This window comes from Aythya fuligula, chromosome 3 (genome assembly GCF_009819795.1).
Source record: "Aythya fuligula isolate bAytFul2 chromosome 3, bAytFul2.pri, whole genome shotgun sequence".
In the NCBI taxonomy this organism is placed as follows: Eukaryota; Metazoa; Chordata; class Aves; order Anseriformes; family Anatidae; genus Aythya; species Aythya fuligula.
In genome coordinates, this window is record NC_045561.1 from 118007614 (window position 1) to 118022126 (window position 14513).

Genomic DNA, 14513 nt, shown 5'->3' on the forward strand with positions numbered 1-14513 from the left:
TCACAAGTTTTTCAGCATATCCAGGATTTCTTGGTATTCTTCCTGCAGATCTGCAAGGAGAAAAGCAAAATGAGGCAGACTTCGTTGGCCTTTTTGTTTTTTTTTTACAGAATGGGAATAAAATGATAATATGATTAAGTACAAATGAATGCAAACATGCAAGTAAGCTCGGGACCTGCAGACCCCAGCTGTTTGAGGACACACAGCTCCCCAAATCTGCCCCCAAGCCCTCTCCCACCCACCCACCACACACGCCCCGGAGAGGAGAGCTCAGCCCGTACCCGGCAGCACGCTGACCGGTGTGTCACACTGGCTGAAGATGACGCTGAGCATGCCGAGCATATCCTTGCTGAGCTTCGTGCTCATCTGCTCCTGCAATCAGAGAGGGCGACAGCATCACTCTGGTGTCGTTTGCGGAGAGAAGCTGCGCTGGAGGCCTCCTTACACAAAGTCTGCTGCAGCACTGCGCTCTGAAGCCCTCGAGCTCCGGGGGTGCACTGGGATCTGCTGGGATGGCCAAGGCTGTGACGCCAGAGATGGCAGCTTTGGCACTGGCATTCCCAAAAGTCTTGCTGGGGAAGCAAGAACCTGACCTGCGATACCCAAAGCAGCTGAGGAGTCGGTGAGGGGAGCCCGCACCCCCCCTAGGTGCCTCTGCTCAACCAGCGTGCCAGATCTTTGGCCAGCAGAAAGGAAATTCCCTCAGATAACTGTGATGAATCATGCTGTGCGTGACCGCGGTTCGAATCCGTCGGGTTTCAACCCACGTGAATGAGTCTGAGTGGCCTGGGATGAGGTAGAGGAGAGTTCACAGGAAGTCAGAAATCTGGAGACACAGGGACCGAGGTAGGAAATCCCCACCTAAAAAACTCAATTTTTTGTTTACTAAGAGGCCAAATCTCTTTCTGGAGACAACCAGGGAAATGAAGCCAAACCAAACTCCAGTTTGATGGGTTTTGTTTGTTTTGTTTTGTTTTGTTTCTTTCTCGGGACAGAAAGAGACTTGAAGTGCTATGCTGAGCCACTGCAAAGGTCAGGCTGGAGCAAGTCCAGGCAGCTGAGGTTGATAAAGATTTTCTCACCAGCATTTCTGACAGCTCTCACACTGGTAACGTTGCAGAACAACCTGCACCTCGCCTCAAACCGTCACAACATCCCGCAGGATCCATAAAATCCCCCGGAGCATCACAAGCGCTCTGCAGCGACCACCGGTCTGCGTGGAGGGCGGCAGCGCCTCGTCCAGCCTTTAGCTGCCTGTCACAGTTTCTGCTCACCCAGCCTTGGATCTCCAACAACAGTTTTTGCAGTTCCAGCAGCAATTTTTGCAGTGTGACTCACCGTCAGCTCCTGGAACTGGCTCATCATCCTCTCCTTCGCTTTCTCGAACATCGCCTGCCGTACCTCCACCTCGATGCTGTGTGCCAGCATGCTTTTTATCTGCTTGTACGTGTCCTTCCCTCTTATCTTCTCAGCCTCTGTTGGGCAGAGGTGGGAAACATCAGACTGCTGTCAGGAGCCCGCAGCAGGCGTGGGCAGACGAGCTGGGGTGGTCTTTGGGTGCAAAGCTCACGTTGAGGCCGTGCTGCCCACGAACCTGCTGCTGGCAGACTTCTACCTCCCAGTCCTCTTCCCAGGCGACTTTTGCCATCCTAAAGAATTCCTTTAGCCGACAGCAAAACCTTCAGACTGCCTCCTTCCACAGCCCTCCAGGCCTTGCCCAGACCCAGGTGGAGTTCCCCTCCAGTACCCTCTGGCAAGGTCTCCCCTCCCCAGCCCCAGGTGCTGCTATCTCCTTCCCAGGGAGGAACAGCCTTCGTTTGATCCACAAGAAGTGTGGTGGGTCCCATCACGGCAGGCAGCAATGGCATCAAAATTACAAGGAATTTATGCAGGAGGGTTTGGAACTCCAACGTTTTCTTCCCTGGTTAAGAAGACTGTGACCTGCTGGACTCGAAGGCACAAATTTACTCAGCCTCCTGTCCTCGCAGAGGACAAAGCTTTCTGCGGACTCCACACACAAGCTGGGAGAATGTGCCCCAGGGCCAGGCATCGAACTCACAGCGTCAGCTACACAATTAGCTGGAAAAGCAGCCTTACCTCGGTAACACGGCGTTAAGGTGCTTTGGATGGACAGCTCAAGGGACTCATAGATGGCCTTCTTTTTCAGAAGAATTTCTCTTTCGAGAGCTCTCATGATGATGTCGGTCTGCAGGAATCAGGGCAGAGCATTTCCCAGCACCTCCAACCCCCCGTTCACCAGCAGAACAAAGAAATGCTCCGAGGTGGGGAGCAGGTGGAGCACACCAGGGCTCGCCCCAACCCTTACACGGACCAGATCCGTTGCGTCTGGTCACCTGGAGTTCTCCTTTACGAGCTTCTAGCAGAGCATCCACCGAACCATCTAATGATACCCCAAGGACGAAGTGCGAGCTGCCTGTGGCTCAGCACTAAAAACAATCCTGCTGCCCCCGACGCTGAATAGCAGCTACTGGTCATCAGGGGTTGCACCAGACCCCCAGCCAAAGCTGCTGACACGACGCACGTCGGACTTTTCCTCGAGTTGTGCCCCCCGAGCTCCTGCCAAGGGGCTGGCGCCCACTCCCAGGGCTGTGCCAGCTACACAGGGATATCTCATTGGGTTTTCCCTGCTTCACACTCACCTCTTGTAAGAGGAATTGGAGCTTGGACTCATTCATATTCGTGTCCCTCGCAAACACCATGAATTCGCCTTTTACCGCCGTGCTGAACTCATTGATGGCAGCCTGCAGACTGGTCCTCGTGAGCATCTGTTTTCTGTGTGGGTGAGACCCCAAAACTGTTAGACCCACGGGCTTCCCCCGCCTCACTTATTCTCTGCACGTTGCCAGCGAAGGTGAGCTTCTCTCATCAGAAGACACAAGGCTTCCAACTCCAGCGCAGGGATGTCCTCGCTACCTGGGCTATCTGGCTGGCTCCCTCTTCTCTGGGGACTGGGAAATAGCAAGGTATTCATTTTCTTTTTTATTATGCCTGAACCCATGTGAAACACGGGGCAGAAAGGGATGGAGCTGCAACTGCCACTTAATTTCTATATTGAACTGTTAATGTGGTACATCAGTACCACATGGGGCTGTGGGGAATCACAGAATATCCCCACTTGGAAGGGACCTACAAGGGTCATCGAGTCCCACTCCTGGCTCCACACAGGTCTGCCCAAGATCAGTAGGAGATCAGTCGCGACTGGGAGAGAGATGTGGAAGTTGCTGAGACAGGTTAGTCAATTAGAAGCTTTGCCTAAGTAAATGAACTGCAGTTGGGCATGTTTAGTTTGCCTCCGTGAGTAGTCGATGTAATGCTAGCTTAGCTTTTTGAGGGAGGAAGAGATAAAGACCCGAGTGCTTCCCAGACGAGGTTGCCTGCAGATGGCAGAGAACTCTTTTGTAGGAGTCTGTAGTTGTGTAGGAGAACTCTTTTCTTGGAGTTTCCAAGAAAATGTGGCTTGGTTCCTGCTTGCCCACCGCTCTCACCTGAATATGTTTGCAAACATCATTTCAATTGCTGCGTAGATGGGCTCAGCCAGGCTTCTGTTGATGTTTATGCGGTGGAAGACGCGGGACACGTACACCCCGTTCCTCCTGCACACAGCTTTCAGGGTCATGTGGAAGCCTTTGGACTTCTCGCCTATCTGCAGGAGGAAGAACGCAGCAAGTGTGAGCAGAGCCACCAGCAGCAGCGCTGCTCCCAGGACCAAGTCCTTCACGTGTCATTTCAGAGCTGCTTCAACTACCGGTAGCAAATGTCACAGTGAGAGAAAAGCGGGAATTCAACTATGTCCTCTTTTAGCCTTTGGTGCCTCCTGCAACGTGCCTGTGTTCACTCAGGGTGGATAGCTCTAAAGACGGCAAAGCTGGGTTGGGGTCTAAGCCTGGAAGACGCTCATTTCAACTGTTTAGAAACACACGATCACTTGGTGTCCCCCCTCTATCAAGGAAAAAAGGTCTCTGCAGGATGAGCGTGCAGCTGTAGGGGCAGAACGTGCTTCCTGGGACCTGGTCCCGGAATTGTAATAGTCTGACTCTGTCCAGGAGTCCTGCTGAGGAACCAGTCCTAGAAGGACTTGCTGCTTGGCAGGAGGACCCGGTGGGCTCTGGGGAGCTGGCCCATGGCATGGCCGGCTCACCACTGTCCCTACACAGTGCACTTCCCAAGACTTGGCCAGTCCTGATGGCACGGAGCAACGTGGGCAGGCGTTTCTCCACCTGCGTTAGGCACAGCATCTCCTTAACACAACACGTCTGTGGTGGTTTTTGTTTGTTTGTTTGTTTTTTCCCTAGAATCAAGCTCTCCTTTCTAAGCTAAGGTAACACTGAGCAGCAGCAAGAACTTACCCTGTCTCTTACCCACAGACCTCAAAGCACCTGTCAGTGATTAATGAGTGAAACTCAGCTGATGTTGATGGCTATTGCAAGACAGAAAATGCAATAATCCTACCCAGCCTCAGAGCGTGGAGCAGACCTGCGCCACTCACCGCAAAGATATTTTCAATTTTCTTCTTGTATGAATTTTGGGCAGACTGCACCCCATTGTTAAGAAGCGAATCCATCTGGTCAAAAATGCTCTGAGCCGTCTCCTTCAGCTCCTGGATCTTCGTTGACACAAACGCGTTGAGCCTGTCCTGATGTGGGGTTGGACCCTGGAAAAGTGGGACGGCACAAACCTTGACAAAGCTGCTGAGTGCAAGGCCAGCACACTCCAGAACTGTCCTCCCTGGAGCATCCTGAGCAGCTCAAATTTAAGCCAAGACCACAGAGGGGGAAGCTAGAGCCTGCCTCTCACTGGCACCACGTGAGAGGGCCAAGAAGATGAGGAAGATGAGGTGGTAGCAGGTAATGGGGCTACAGGGCTGGCAAAGCTTGCTCAGCCTCTGCAGCTTTCTTGCTTTTTCATCCTTTCCAAAGAGAGCCAAGTGGCTAGTCAGAAAATGGGTTTGGATGCAGGCCTTGGCCTTGGTGCAGCTTCACAGCTGGGTGAACCAGGCAAAAAGGGCCTTCCATGCTCCTCTCCACCTGGCACTACTGAATTCCTCCATGCGGGCAGCAAAGCCCTATTTAGGTCACTTCAGGATAGCAAGAGCAGCTCTGCATTTGTTTCCTGAGAAGGATGAGGCTGGCTACCCGGCCCCACAGCCCCAGAAGGAACGGGATGGTGGCAGCGTGCAGGGGCTGCAGCCACACGTACCGGGTTCAGCTGCACGGTGTGGAAAACGTCCACCAGGGAGAAGATGACAAGGATCTCCCGCATGCGCTCTTGCAGGTGATTTCTCTTCACGTTCAGGCAGAGCTTCCTGATTTGGTCCCTTAGCATGGAGATTTCTGAAAGAGAATACGAAGGCGACCTTCATTGCTTTCCCACCACGAATGGGAATCAGTGCACAGGCAGCAGGGCTTGCAGCAAGCACGCGGCCAACCCTTCACCTGTCTCCTCGTTCGTGAGGACCGTGGGGTTCCAGTACTCCTTGGCACTGACGGTGAACACCAGGTCCGCCTTCTGCACCACCTCTGTGTCGCTGGGCAGTCTCGTCTGAAACACACGAGCGTGCAACGTGAGCGTGCAAGAGCTGCCTGAAGCAGCGCAGGGCCCTGTGCCTTCAGCTCCACGTCCAACCTCTCCTCGAACACCCCCAGGGACGGGGACTCCACCACCTCCCTGGGCAACCCGTCCCAAGGCCTGACTGCTCTTTCTGACAGAAATGTCTCCTCATTTCCCACCTGAACCTCCCCTGGGGCAACTCGAGGCCATTCCCTCTGGTCCTATCACTAGTGATAGTCTGGAGCAGAGGAGGCTCAGGGCAGAGCTCATTGCTCTCTGCTGCTACCTGAAAGGAAGGTGTGGGGAGCTGGGGGTCGGCCTCTTCTCCAGACCAAACACCCCCAGTTCCCTCAGCCGCCCCTCACAGGCCTTGTGCTCCAGGCCCTTCCCCAGCTTCGTAGCCCTGCTCCAGGGCCTCGATGTCCTTCTGGTAGTGAGGGGCCCAAAGCTGAACCCAGCACTCGAGGTTTGGCCTCACCAGAGCAGAGCCCAGGGGGACGATCACCGCCCTGTTCCTGCTGGCTGCACTGCTCCTGACACAACCAGGATGCCCTTGGCCTTCTTGGCCCCCTGGGCACACTGCTGGCTCGTGTTCAAGTGAGCATCGACCAACGCCCCCAGATCCTTTTCCTCCGCACAGCTTTCCAGCCACTCTGCCCCAATCCTAGCACTGCATGGGGTGGTTGTGGCCAAAGTGTAGGACCAGGCACATAACCATGTGGAACCTCATCCCCTTGGCCTCTGCCCATCGATCCATCCTGTCCAGGTCCCTCTGCAGGGCCTTCCGACCCTCCGGCAGATTGACGCTTCCCCCCAGCTTGGTGTCATCTGCAGTCTTAGTGAGGATGCATTCAATTCCCTCGTCCAAATCATCAATAAAGACATTAAAGAGGATGGGCCCCAACACCAACCCCTGGGGAACACCACTCATGACCAGCCGCCAGCTGGATTTCACTCCGTTCAGCACCGCTCTCTGGGCCTGGCCATCCAGCCTCTTTTTATCCCAGCACAGAGAGTGTCCAAGCCATGGGCTGCCACCTTCTCCAGGAGAACACTGTGGGAGACTGTGTCAAAGGCCTTGCTGAGCGATGTTTTAAAGGCTGTTGTGCTGTCACGGGCCAGCCTTCTCCTGCAGACAAACCCTGATGCAGGAGCCCATGGAATTGCCTCACACCTCGCTGTATTTGTACTGGTGCAACCAAGAGCAAGGGTGCTGGTGCCAGCCACATCCACGGACAGATTGGGCAGGGAGGAGGTGACACGCAGCCCACACCTGCATTTAAAGCTAGTCAGTGACAGAAGGGCTTATAACAACATGTAGAAGATCACTGGTGCAGCTGCCACAGGCCAGCACCTCTCTTCCAGGTGCCCACTAATTTGATAAACCTCGTCACAAGATATTACCTAGATGGGAAAGTTAGATGTTGCCATTTATTTTTTTCATGGCAAATGGAAAGAAAAGGAAGCAAATATATTTTGTGGGAAAAGGCATGTGCATAAGCATTAGCACTGTAACATGCATTTGTTACCAAAATAACAAGGTATACCATACCTGCATCCTGAGCCTTATTGCTCTGGCCTTTCTTGTTTTCAGGTCTTTTTTTGTCTCCAAAATGGCATCGTGCGTGCTTAGATCCTTCTGGATGGCAAATGATAGAGAGTGTTATGAGAATATTCCCCAAACCACCAAGCTTCACCTGCACGGAGGCAAAGCTGCTAGCAAGCCTGCAGGATGCTGGTGGAGTCTATGCACTGGCCCCACCAGTCAGAATATGCAATCAGAAAAGGAATTTGGTTTTTGGCCACTGAAAGCAGCCAGCAGGTACTTACCGGTGCACTGGGATGGTCACTGGGAAATGAAAGAAGGAAAAAAAAAAGACTTTGAGTAGATATGGCAAAGCTGAACCCTAAAGCTTGTCCCTCAGCGAGGGAATGCAGCTGGCAGCAAAATGACAGCCCATACTGACAGCAACATCACCGGGTTTCCTGGCTTACAGCAGACCCAGGGACACGTCAGTGCCTAAGAGCTCTAATCCTTTAATTTGGGCTGTTACAGAACAGGGCAGTACCTTCAGACTCCTCTGAATTACAGATGTGCTGGGATCCCCAGCAGCCTATGGCAGGCAGTAAAAAGGGGCAAATCCCCAAGTCCTTTGGGCAGGGGGACATCAGCACAGATGCCAAAGGAAGCGGATGACCTGCCTCGATCAGAAAGACAGCAATAAAGGCACAGGGGATGGGGCAGCGCCGAGCGTGGAGCTGAGGCGGAAGAGCAAAGGGGCAAAGTCAGCCTGGGAAAGGCAGGCGTGGTGATGGGGTTGTGCTGTAAAGAGGGCTGGGTGCTAAGGCTCTTGAATGCATAGGAAAAACAACGAAAGTATCAGTGGGAATGATTTGTTACGTGGAATGCCATTTTCCATATGCAGGGTGGGTAGGGCACGCTATGAGTGAGACCTGGCAGTGCCATGGGTGAACGGCATCCAGCCTGCTCTGATGGAGGCACGAAGGCTTCCCTGCAACCCTGACGAAAGGACGGAGCTGTTCTTTACCTCATGTACTCCTCCAGGCTAATCTTATCCATCTTGGTGACCACAAAGGTGATATCGCTGCACTTGCCAATCATGCAAGCTGTAATCGCCTCTTTCAGCATGTTTTCGTGTGCTTTGGCCCCATAAACGCGTTCAACATCAGCGATGACCCAAATGGATGTGCACTGCAGGATGCTCTGGGGGGAAAGAGAGGAGAGGAGAAGAGTCAGGTGGGGCACAGGAGCACCGAGGACACCGAACCAGGAGCTGAGGCCTGAAGGCGCTGCATCAGTGCCCGTGCACTGGCACACAGATGGTGGTGGCAGCCCCTACCTGCTCGGTTGTGGCTTCTTTCCCTTGCCGCCAGCCCCTGCTCTTTTTGCAGCCTCCCTCATGAAAAGCCCATTCCGCCCCCTGCACTGGTCCCACCTGCCAGTCACCTCTTTCCACATTTCATCCCTCTTCTTGTTGGAATCGCCCGTCCCCGGGATGTCCACGAAGATGACACCTTCAGGCACGAAGTCGGACGCGGGAAGAGTCACTTGCACGTACTTGATGAGGGGCCAGAGCCGCATCTGCTGGTTGTGGAGGGCGGCACCCCCCTCCCCAGGCCCCTCGTTGCCCTCCAGGTTGCGGATGTACGGGTCCAGTTCCCGGGAGAGAACTTCTGCCTGGAACACCAGAAGCAAATTAACGCTCACCCTCCAATTCACGGTCTCCAATTCTGCCGGGGGAGGTTCAGATTAGGATACGAGGCAGAATTTCTTCACAGAGAGTGTGGTGGAGTCCGTGTCCCTGGAGGTCTTTAAGAGGTGCATGGACGCGGCACTAAGGGACAGGGCTCGGTGATGGCACTCGGTAGCTCAGGTGGATGGTTGGACTTGGTGACCTTGAAGGTCTCTTCCGACCTGGGTGAGTCCATGACTCTCTACAGAAACAAAGCCTCCAAGCAGCCTGAAAAGAGCAAACCGCCAACCAAAACAGCGCAAGAAGCTGCGCAAGGGGCACACCAGCAATGAAGTGTCGTGTGTGCACGGAGCAGTACCGTGGCAAATAAACACGCCGACCACGATGCCCCAGCAGATGGCACAGCCGCAAGCGCTGCCTGGCAGAGAAGCTGCGAGTAGATGTGTGCAAGCAACCACTTTCCTCTGCGAGCAACGGCCCCAGCACCGGGACAAAGCTCTGGGTGCTTCCCCGGAGGTTTGTGCAGCGGGAAGAGGGATGGGCAGCCCTGGAGAGCTGCCACGTTCTCACCTCTGCCGTTTTCAGATCAATAACTCTGGAGTGGGGAATAGTGATGGCAGGCTTGGCTTTCACCAGGTCATCGTAAGTCCTGTTCTCTGCTCCTTCCCCGTAGACAGCCTGCAGCGCTCGAACGGCGTGATCTCTGTCGCAGTCATTCTCATCAGCCTCCCTGTCCGTCTCCAGGAACGCGAGCAGGCTCCTCACCTCGTCCATCCACTCCTGCCACGGTGGAGAGAGGAGCACGTTGCTCAGCAGCTCGCTGGGGCAGGAGCAGCTGCAGCTGTGGTGAGCAGTGGGAAGCAGCAGCACGAGGGCTCCCAACCACAAGAGCGGCCAGAGACCTTCACTCCGGGAAGGAGCAGAGAGCAGAAAGCTGCTGTTTTCCCCGGTCTTCCCTTGGGTTTCCCCAGACGGCCCATAAGACGGGCTGCAGGAGCCTCCTGCAGACCCACACGATCCACAGGCTGCCCCGAGAAGGGGCAGGAGCTGCTCCTTGGCTGCCTTCCACAGCAGGGCCCCAGCCGTACCTCGTTGGAGAGGAGAAAAATCCTGGCTCTGTACTCTCTGCTGCTGCAGGTGCTGATCTGAACCTGGCAGGAGGTGCAGGCGCGTGTCCCTGACACCGGGAGGAAGAAGCGCTTGTGGAGGATGGTGTTGAGCAGGGTGCTCTTCCCCGCGCCGCTGCTCCCGAAGAGCCCGATGTAGATGGGCTCGAAGGTGAGCTTGGAGCTGAGGGTCGTGATGCGGTCCCTGGGAGAACAGAGGTAGGAACAAGGCGGATTCCACCGCAGCAGGTTCAAATCTCAGGGGAGTTTTCGCCTTGCCAGGTGCGATATCTCCACCCAGAGGGCTTGTTCCCAAAGCACAGACCGTGCTCGCCACCGTCCCTCATTTGCCTGCCCCAAGCCCTGGCGAGCCCGTGCCGAAGTGGGAGCAGCTCTGGAGCTCAGCCCTAACGCCTCCCTGACCCCTCCATGGACTGCCAGCACAGCAAAAAAAAGAAAGGATGAATCCTCCTTACAGCAGGAAGCTGTCGCGGCAAAACCTGCTTCCACCCTCTAGCTTTGGTGGCAATTCCCAGTTTGAATTTTCTGCCTAGGAGCTGGTGCCCACCAAAGCCCCGGAGCACGGCGGAGCCTGGGGGGACGGCCGGGGGCACGTTGCCCAGGGGAAAGCGAGGCTGGCGGGGGTCTCTCTGGCCGCACACTCACCGGAGATAAGCCAGGTGCTCGGGCATGTCCTTCAGCTGAAAGAGGTGGGATATCTTCTCACACGAGGCGGTCAGGATCTTTCTGACCCTCTCCTCCATCTTCTCGTCTGGAAGGGAGAGGCGTCGCACGGTCAGGCTGTAGGAGGAGGTAGGTCTCCAAAGGAAGCAGCCCCAGCAGCCCACGGTGAGCCTCAGGAGGAGGCTGGCACCCCTGGGAGCCGGGATGATTTACAAAATTCCCGTTATTTCTACCAAACGCAGTTCGAGGGGGAAGGTGCCCAGTGCCAAGCAACGAGAACGAGTTGCTGCTGGCAGAGGGGAGCATTTTGGGGTGCTCTGGCTCCTCGGGCAGCACCGAGATTGCTCCTGGGGAGTCTGGGGAGTGGATCCTCCGTGGCAATGCTCAGAGCAGCTGCAGCCTGCTCGTGCCTCCCCTTCCACCACAGGTCCCTCTGCAGACCTCGCTGCGTTTTAGGCATGGCTCTGGTGCCACCAGGCTTCCCCTACTCACATTTCCTGAGCGTCTCCCTTTCCTCCTGCTGGAAAGCATCCCGCATTCGCGGTCGCCTCTGGGGGACCTCAGCTGCATCGTTGTTCTCTGCACCTTTTCACAGGGAAAGGACATCAGCATTATTAGCACCACAGCCTCCCCAGGTGTCAAAGCCTCGGAGCAAACAGCCTCACCTATTCCTGACACCGAGAGGAATCAGCCCTCGCAGCCTAAATTCAGGGTGCTGTGGCGCGTGAGGGTGAAGGTCGGATCAGCCAGCTGCAGGTTTGGCCACCTGATCATTACCCAAACAAACCCAAACCCTAAAATCTGGGCGGTGACCACCTCCCCTGCCGCAGACATCCCTGCCAGGGCAAGCAGCTGCCAAAACTCTGTGGCCCGGGGTCACCAATGCTGCTGGCCAGAGGAGATCTTCACACGTGGTGTCTGCGCGTGGGAACCCAAATCCTTCCCCTCTGGCATCTTTTCCTAACCGGCTTTCTCCGCACAGCCCCAGTAGGGATGTGAATCTCTGCCCCCAGCAGCGACAGGCAGGTAGGAGGCTTTACACCTTGCGCTACCCAGAAAAGCTGCAGAACTGGCCCTACGTTTGTAAAAATCAGTGAAAACAGTAAAAATCGGTGCGGTTTTTGTGCAGGAACGGTGTCGGGAGCCTTGAGGGCATTTTCCCTTCCTGCTTACAGCTGGGGGACTCGTCTTTGTGTCTATTGTTTGTTTCTGACTCCTGCTGTTTGTTTTTTTTTACATTTTTTTTTCTTCTAGTATCAAGCTTCAGGTTTTGCAAGAAGCACTGCCACACAGCCAGCTCCCCAAAATGAACTACGTTCGGGTGAAGACGCCTTTGCACAGCCCTGCTCCCCTGTGCTGAGCAGGGAACGCACTTCAAAGAGAAACTGCGGCCTCCTGGGTCCTGGCATCGAGCTAAAGACGGAAATCTTTACCCTCAGCAAGTGAAAGCAAGCCGGGTCGGTGTGAGCTGCTGGGGGTGGGGAGGGAAGGGCAGCAGAAGCCTGCAGGAGCGGAGGGGAAGGCCAGGGACAGCGGCTCACCGCGACGTGTTGCCATGTCAATCTCGGCCAAACTCTTCCTCAGTGCCCCGGCGTTCCTGCTTTCCACGAGCAAGCTGACCTGGCTACGACCGCTTCTGTACTCCAAGGGCTACTTGGGGAAGTAAAAAGGAAACGATTTTGAAGTTTGCCGCCTGCTTCGTGCCACCCACGCCCCGGCACGACCGGGGTAGTGGCTGGTGCTGGCATGTGCCGCTTCTTGATGCGCACTGCCCTGCCAAAAGGGCAGCTCGGGGCTGGCCCAGCACCTGCTCACACCCTGCACGAGAGCCTTGCAGCACTGCCACCACCCCGAAAGACACTCCCCAGGTGCCTCCTTGCCATCGGACCGCAGAAAGTAAAAAACGGCTGGATTAAAGCTGCCCGGGGCTGCTGTCTGGCCAGACCTGCTCCAAACCCTCCTGCCCCGTGCCGGTCCTGGGCACAGCATCCTGCTGCGAGCAATCAAAGCAGTGCCCAGCCGGGGCACTGATCGATTTGCTTGTACAGAGGTCGCCCTGGGTTTCGACGAAGAAACCCCACGCGCTCGTCTGCGGCGTTGGGGCAGGTTAATCATCAACCCGCCGATGTGCGACCCGCAGCAGGCAGCCAGCTGTCCCAGCAAGGTCATTTATCACATCCTCCCCTCACCGCCAGTGCCCCACCAACCCGCAGCCCCTGCTTCGCCCCCAGCGTTTGCCTCCGTGATTATTGCGACCCCAATCAGGCTAATTGAGACCAACTCCAGCTGGCACCGCGCACGGCCAGCACCCAGGGGCGGACACGGCCAGCACCCACTGCAGGCAGCTTTTCTCACCTGTGCTCCGGGAAAACTTCCGAAATCTGGCTGTGTTTGGGCAGGGAGGAAGCTGCCACGGGCTCGTCTACAGAGCTATCGGAAAGCTAACGTTTCTCCCAGAAAAAAATAAAATAAAATAAATCACAAGCCAGAGCTTGATGCTTTGGCTTCCTCCCGCCACTGCGTAAAAATGGTGAAATGAAAGCTGCTGCACGTGTCCTGCCCCTACCACGCTCTTCCTCTTTGCCCCCCCGCCAGCTTCCTCGTGCCCCCGGCTCCTCTCTGCATGGGTCATGTTTTGCACAGATTTTTCCTGTCTTTGCTTTTGCATCCAGATCTCTCCATCTCCTGTGAGCTTTTCCTAGGCTCCTGCGCCATAAAAACGCTGTCCTCACTGCTAAATGCTCCCCAAAAGCTTTGCTAACACCGTGAACAAAATCTTTCTGTTGGTGCGGAACCTGCCTGGGCTCCATTTTATGGCCATCACCCTTCGTCCTGCCCCCACACCACATGCTAACCAGCCCCGTTTTTACGGGCAGCCGGCCCTTTTCTACCCTTTTCTGCCCATCCTGGCTTTGTTCCTCCTGCAGAGCTCGGCAGTTTCTGCACCTTCCCTTTCTGGGCGCCCTGGTTCACGCACGACCCCACTGCAAGGCGCAGCCTTCCTGCAAGCAGTGCCTGGGGTTTGATGGCTCACCGACTGCTGTGACTCAGGGAGTTTTTTCTTCTCGCCTTCATCTGTCTTTTGCCACGTCTGTGGTGTGTGTAGCATGTGTCATGGTTAACACGGGCTGAGGAAGGAAATCTTCTGATATGACGAGGAGTGACGGCTTTAAGCTCAGAGAGGGCAGGTTCAGGTGAGGCATTAGGAGGAAATCCTTCCTGTTTCAGGCTGCCCCAGCCCTGGGGGTGCCCAAGGCCAGGCTGGATGGGGCTGGGGGCAGCCTGGGCTGGGGGCAGGGGTCCCTGCCATGGCACGGGTGGCACTGGAGGGGCTTCAAGGTCCCTGACAGCCCAAGCTATTCTACAATCTGATGATTCTATGACTCTCATGGGAAGGATTTCTTTTATTTCTGGTTGGAGAGATATAAGCCTGGTCGGTAAAATCGGGCTTCGTTTGGGGTGTAGGCACACCGGGTGGCGGAGTGAAACACACACACGTATCTCCACGTGCATGAAGGGGCCCAGAGGCACAGCAGCCAGTGAAACCTCAAGAACCTCATCACAGACACAGGCACCGTGGTCCTGCTTCTCCCAGGAGAGCATCACTTCCATGGTCCGGGCTGCCAGCACCACGAGGAGTCAGAGCTGGAGCCCCCTCGGGTGTGGAACATGGCACGGCATGCAGGGCAGGGGCACTGCCCGGCTCTCTTAAATAGTACCAAAAAATGCATACAAAATATCTCAGAAATGCTTTTATAAGAGGAAAAAAAATCACCAGAGGTGATGTCCCATGAAGCCACGGAGTAAAGAGAATGTGAAATGTGTTCATCTGATTCGTGTCCATATGGAACAATGCCAGGGTATGATGAAATGTGATTTCTGTCTTACATACCCTTGTATAACCACAGGTCTAAGAACAGAGTGGTTAATGTATAGAGTT

The 14513-nt window shown here is 55.3% G+C and overlaps 1 protein-coding gene across 1 annotated transcript; it reads right to left on the reverse strand.

The window, feature by feature from the left end:
* Positions 1–12321, reverse strand: LOC116487525 (nuclear GTPase SLIP-GC-like). Its single transcript, XM_032184523.1, has 18 exons — positions 12216–12321; positions 11066–11158; positions 10556–10661; positions 9872–10094; positions 9354–9563; positions 8537–8767; positions 8118–8293; positions 7399–7417; positions 7121–7207; positions 5454–5559; positions 5218–5351; positions 4508–4672; positions 3507–3664; positions 2661–2793; positions 2098–2206; positions 1339–1475; positions 282–372; positions 1–50 (listed from the first exon to the last, which is right to left on the reverse strand). Exons 1-18 carry the CDS (start codon positions 12319–12321, stop codon positions 1–3), a joined length of 2334 nt encoding a protein of 777 aa, XP_032040414.1.
* Between the last annotated feature and the right edge of the window lie 2192 nt (positions 12322–14513).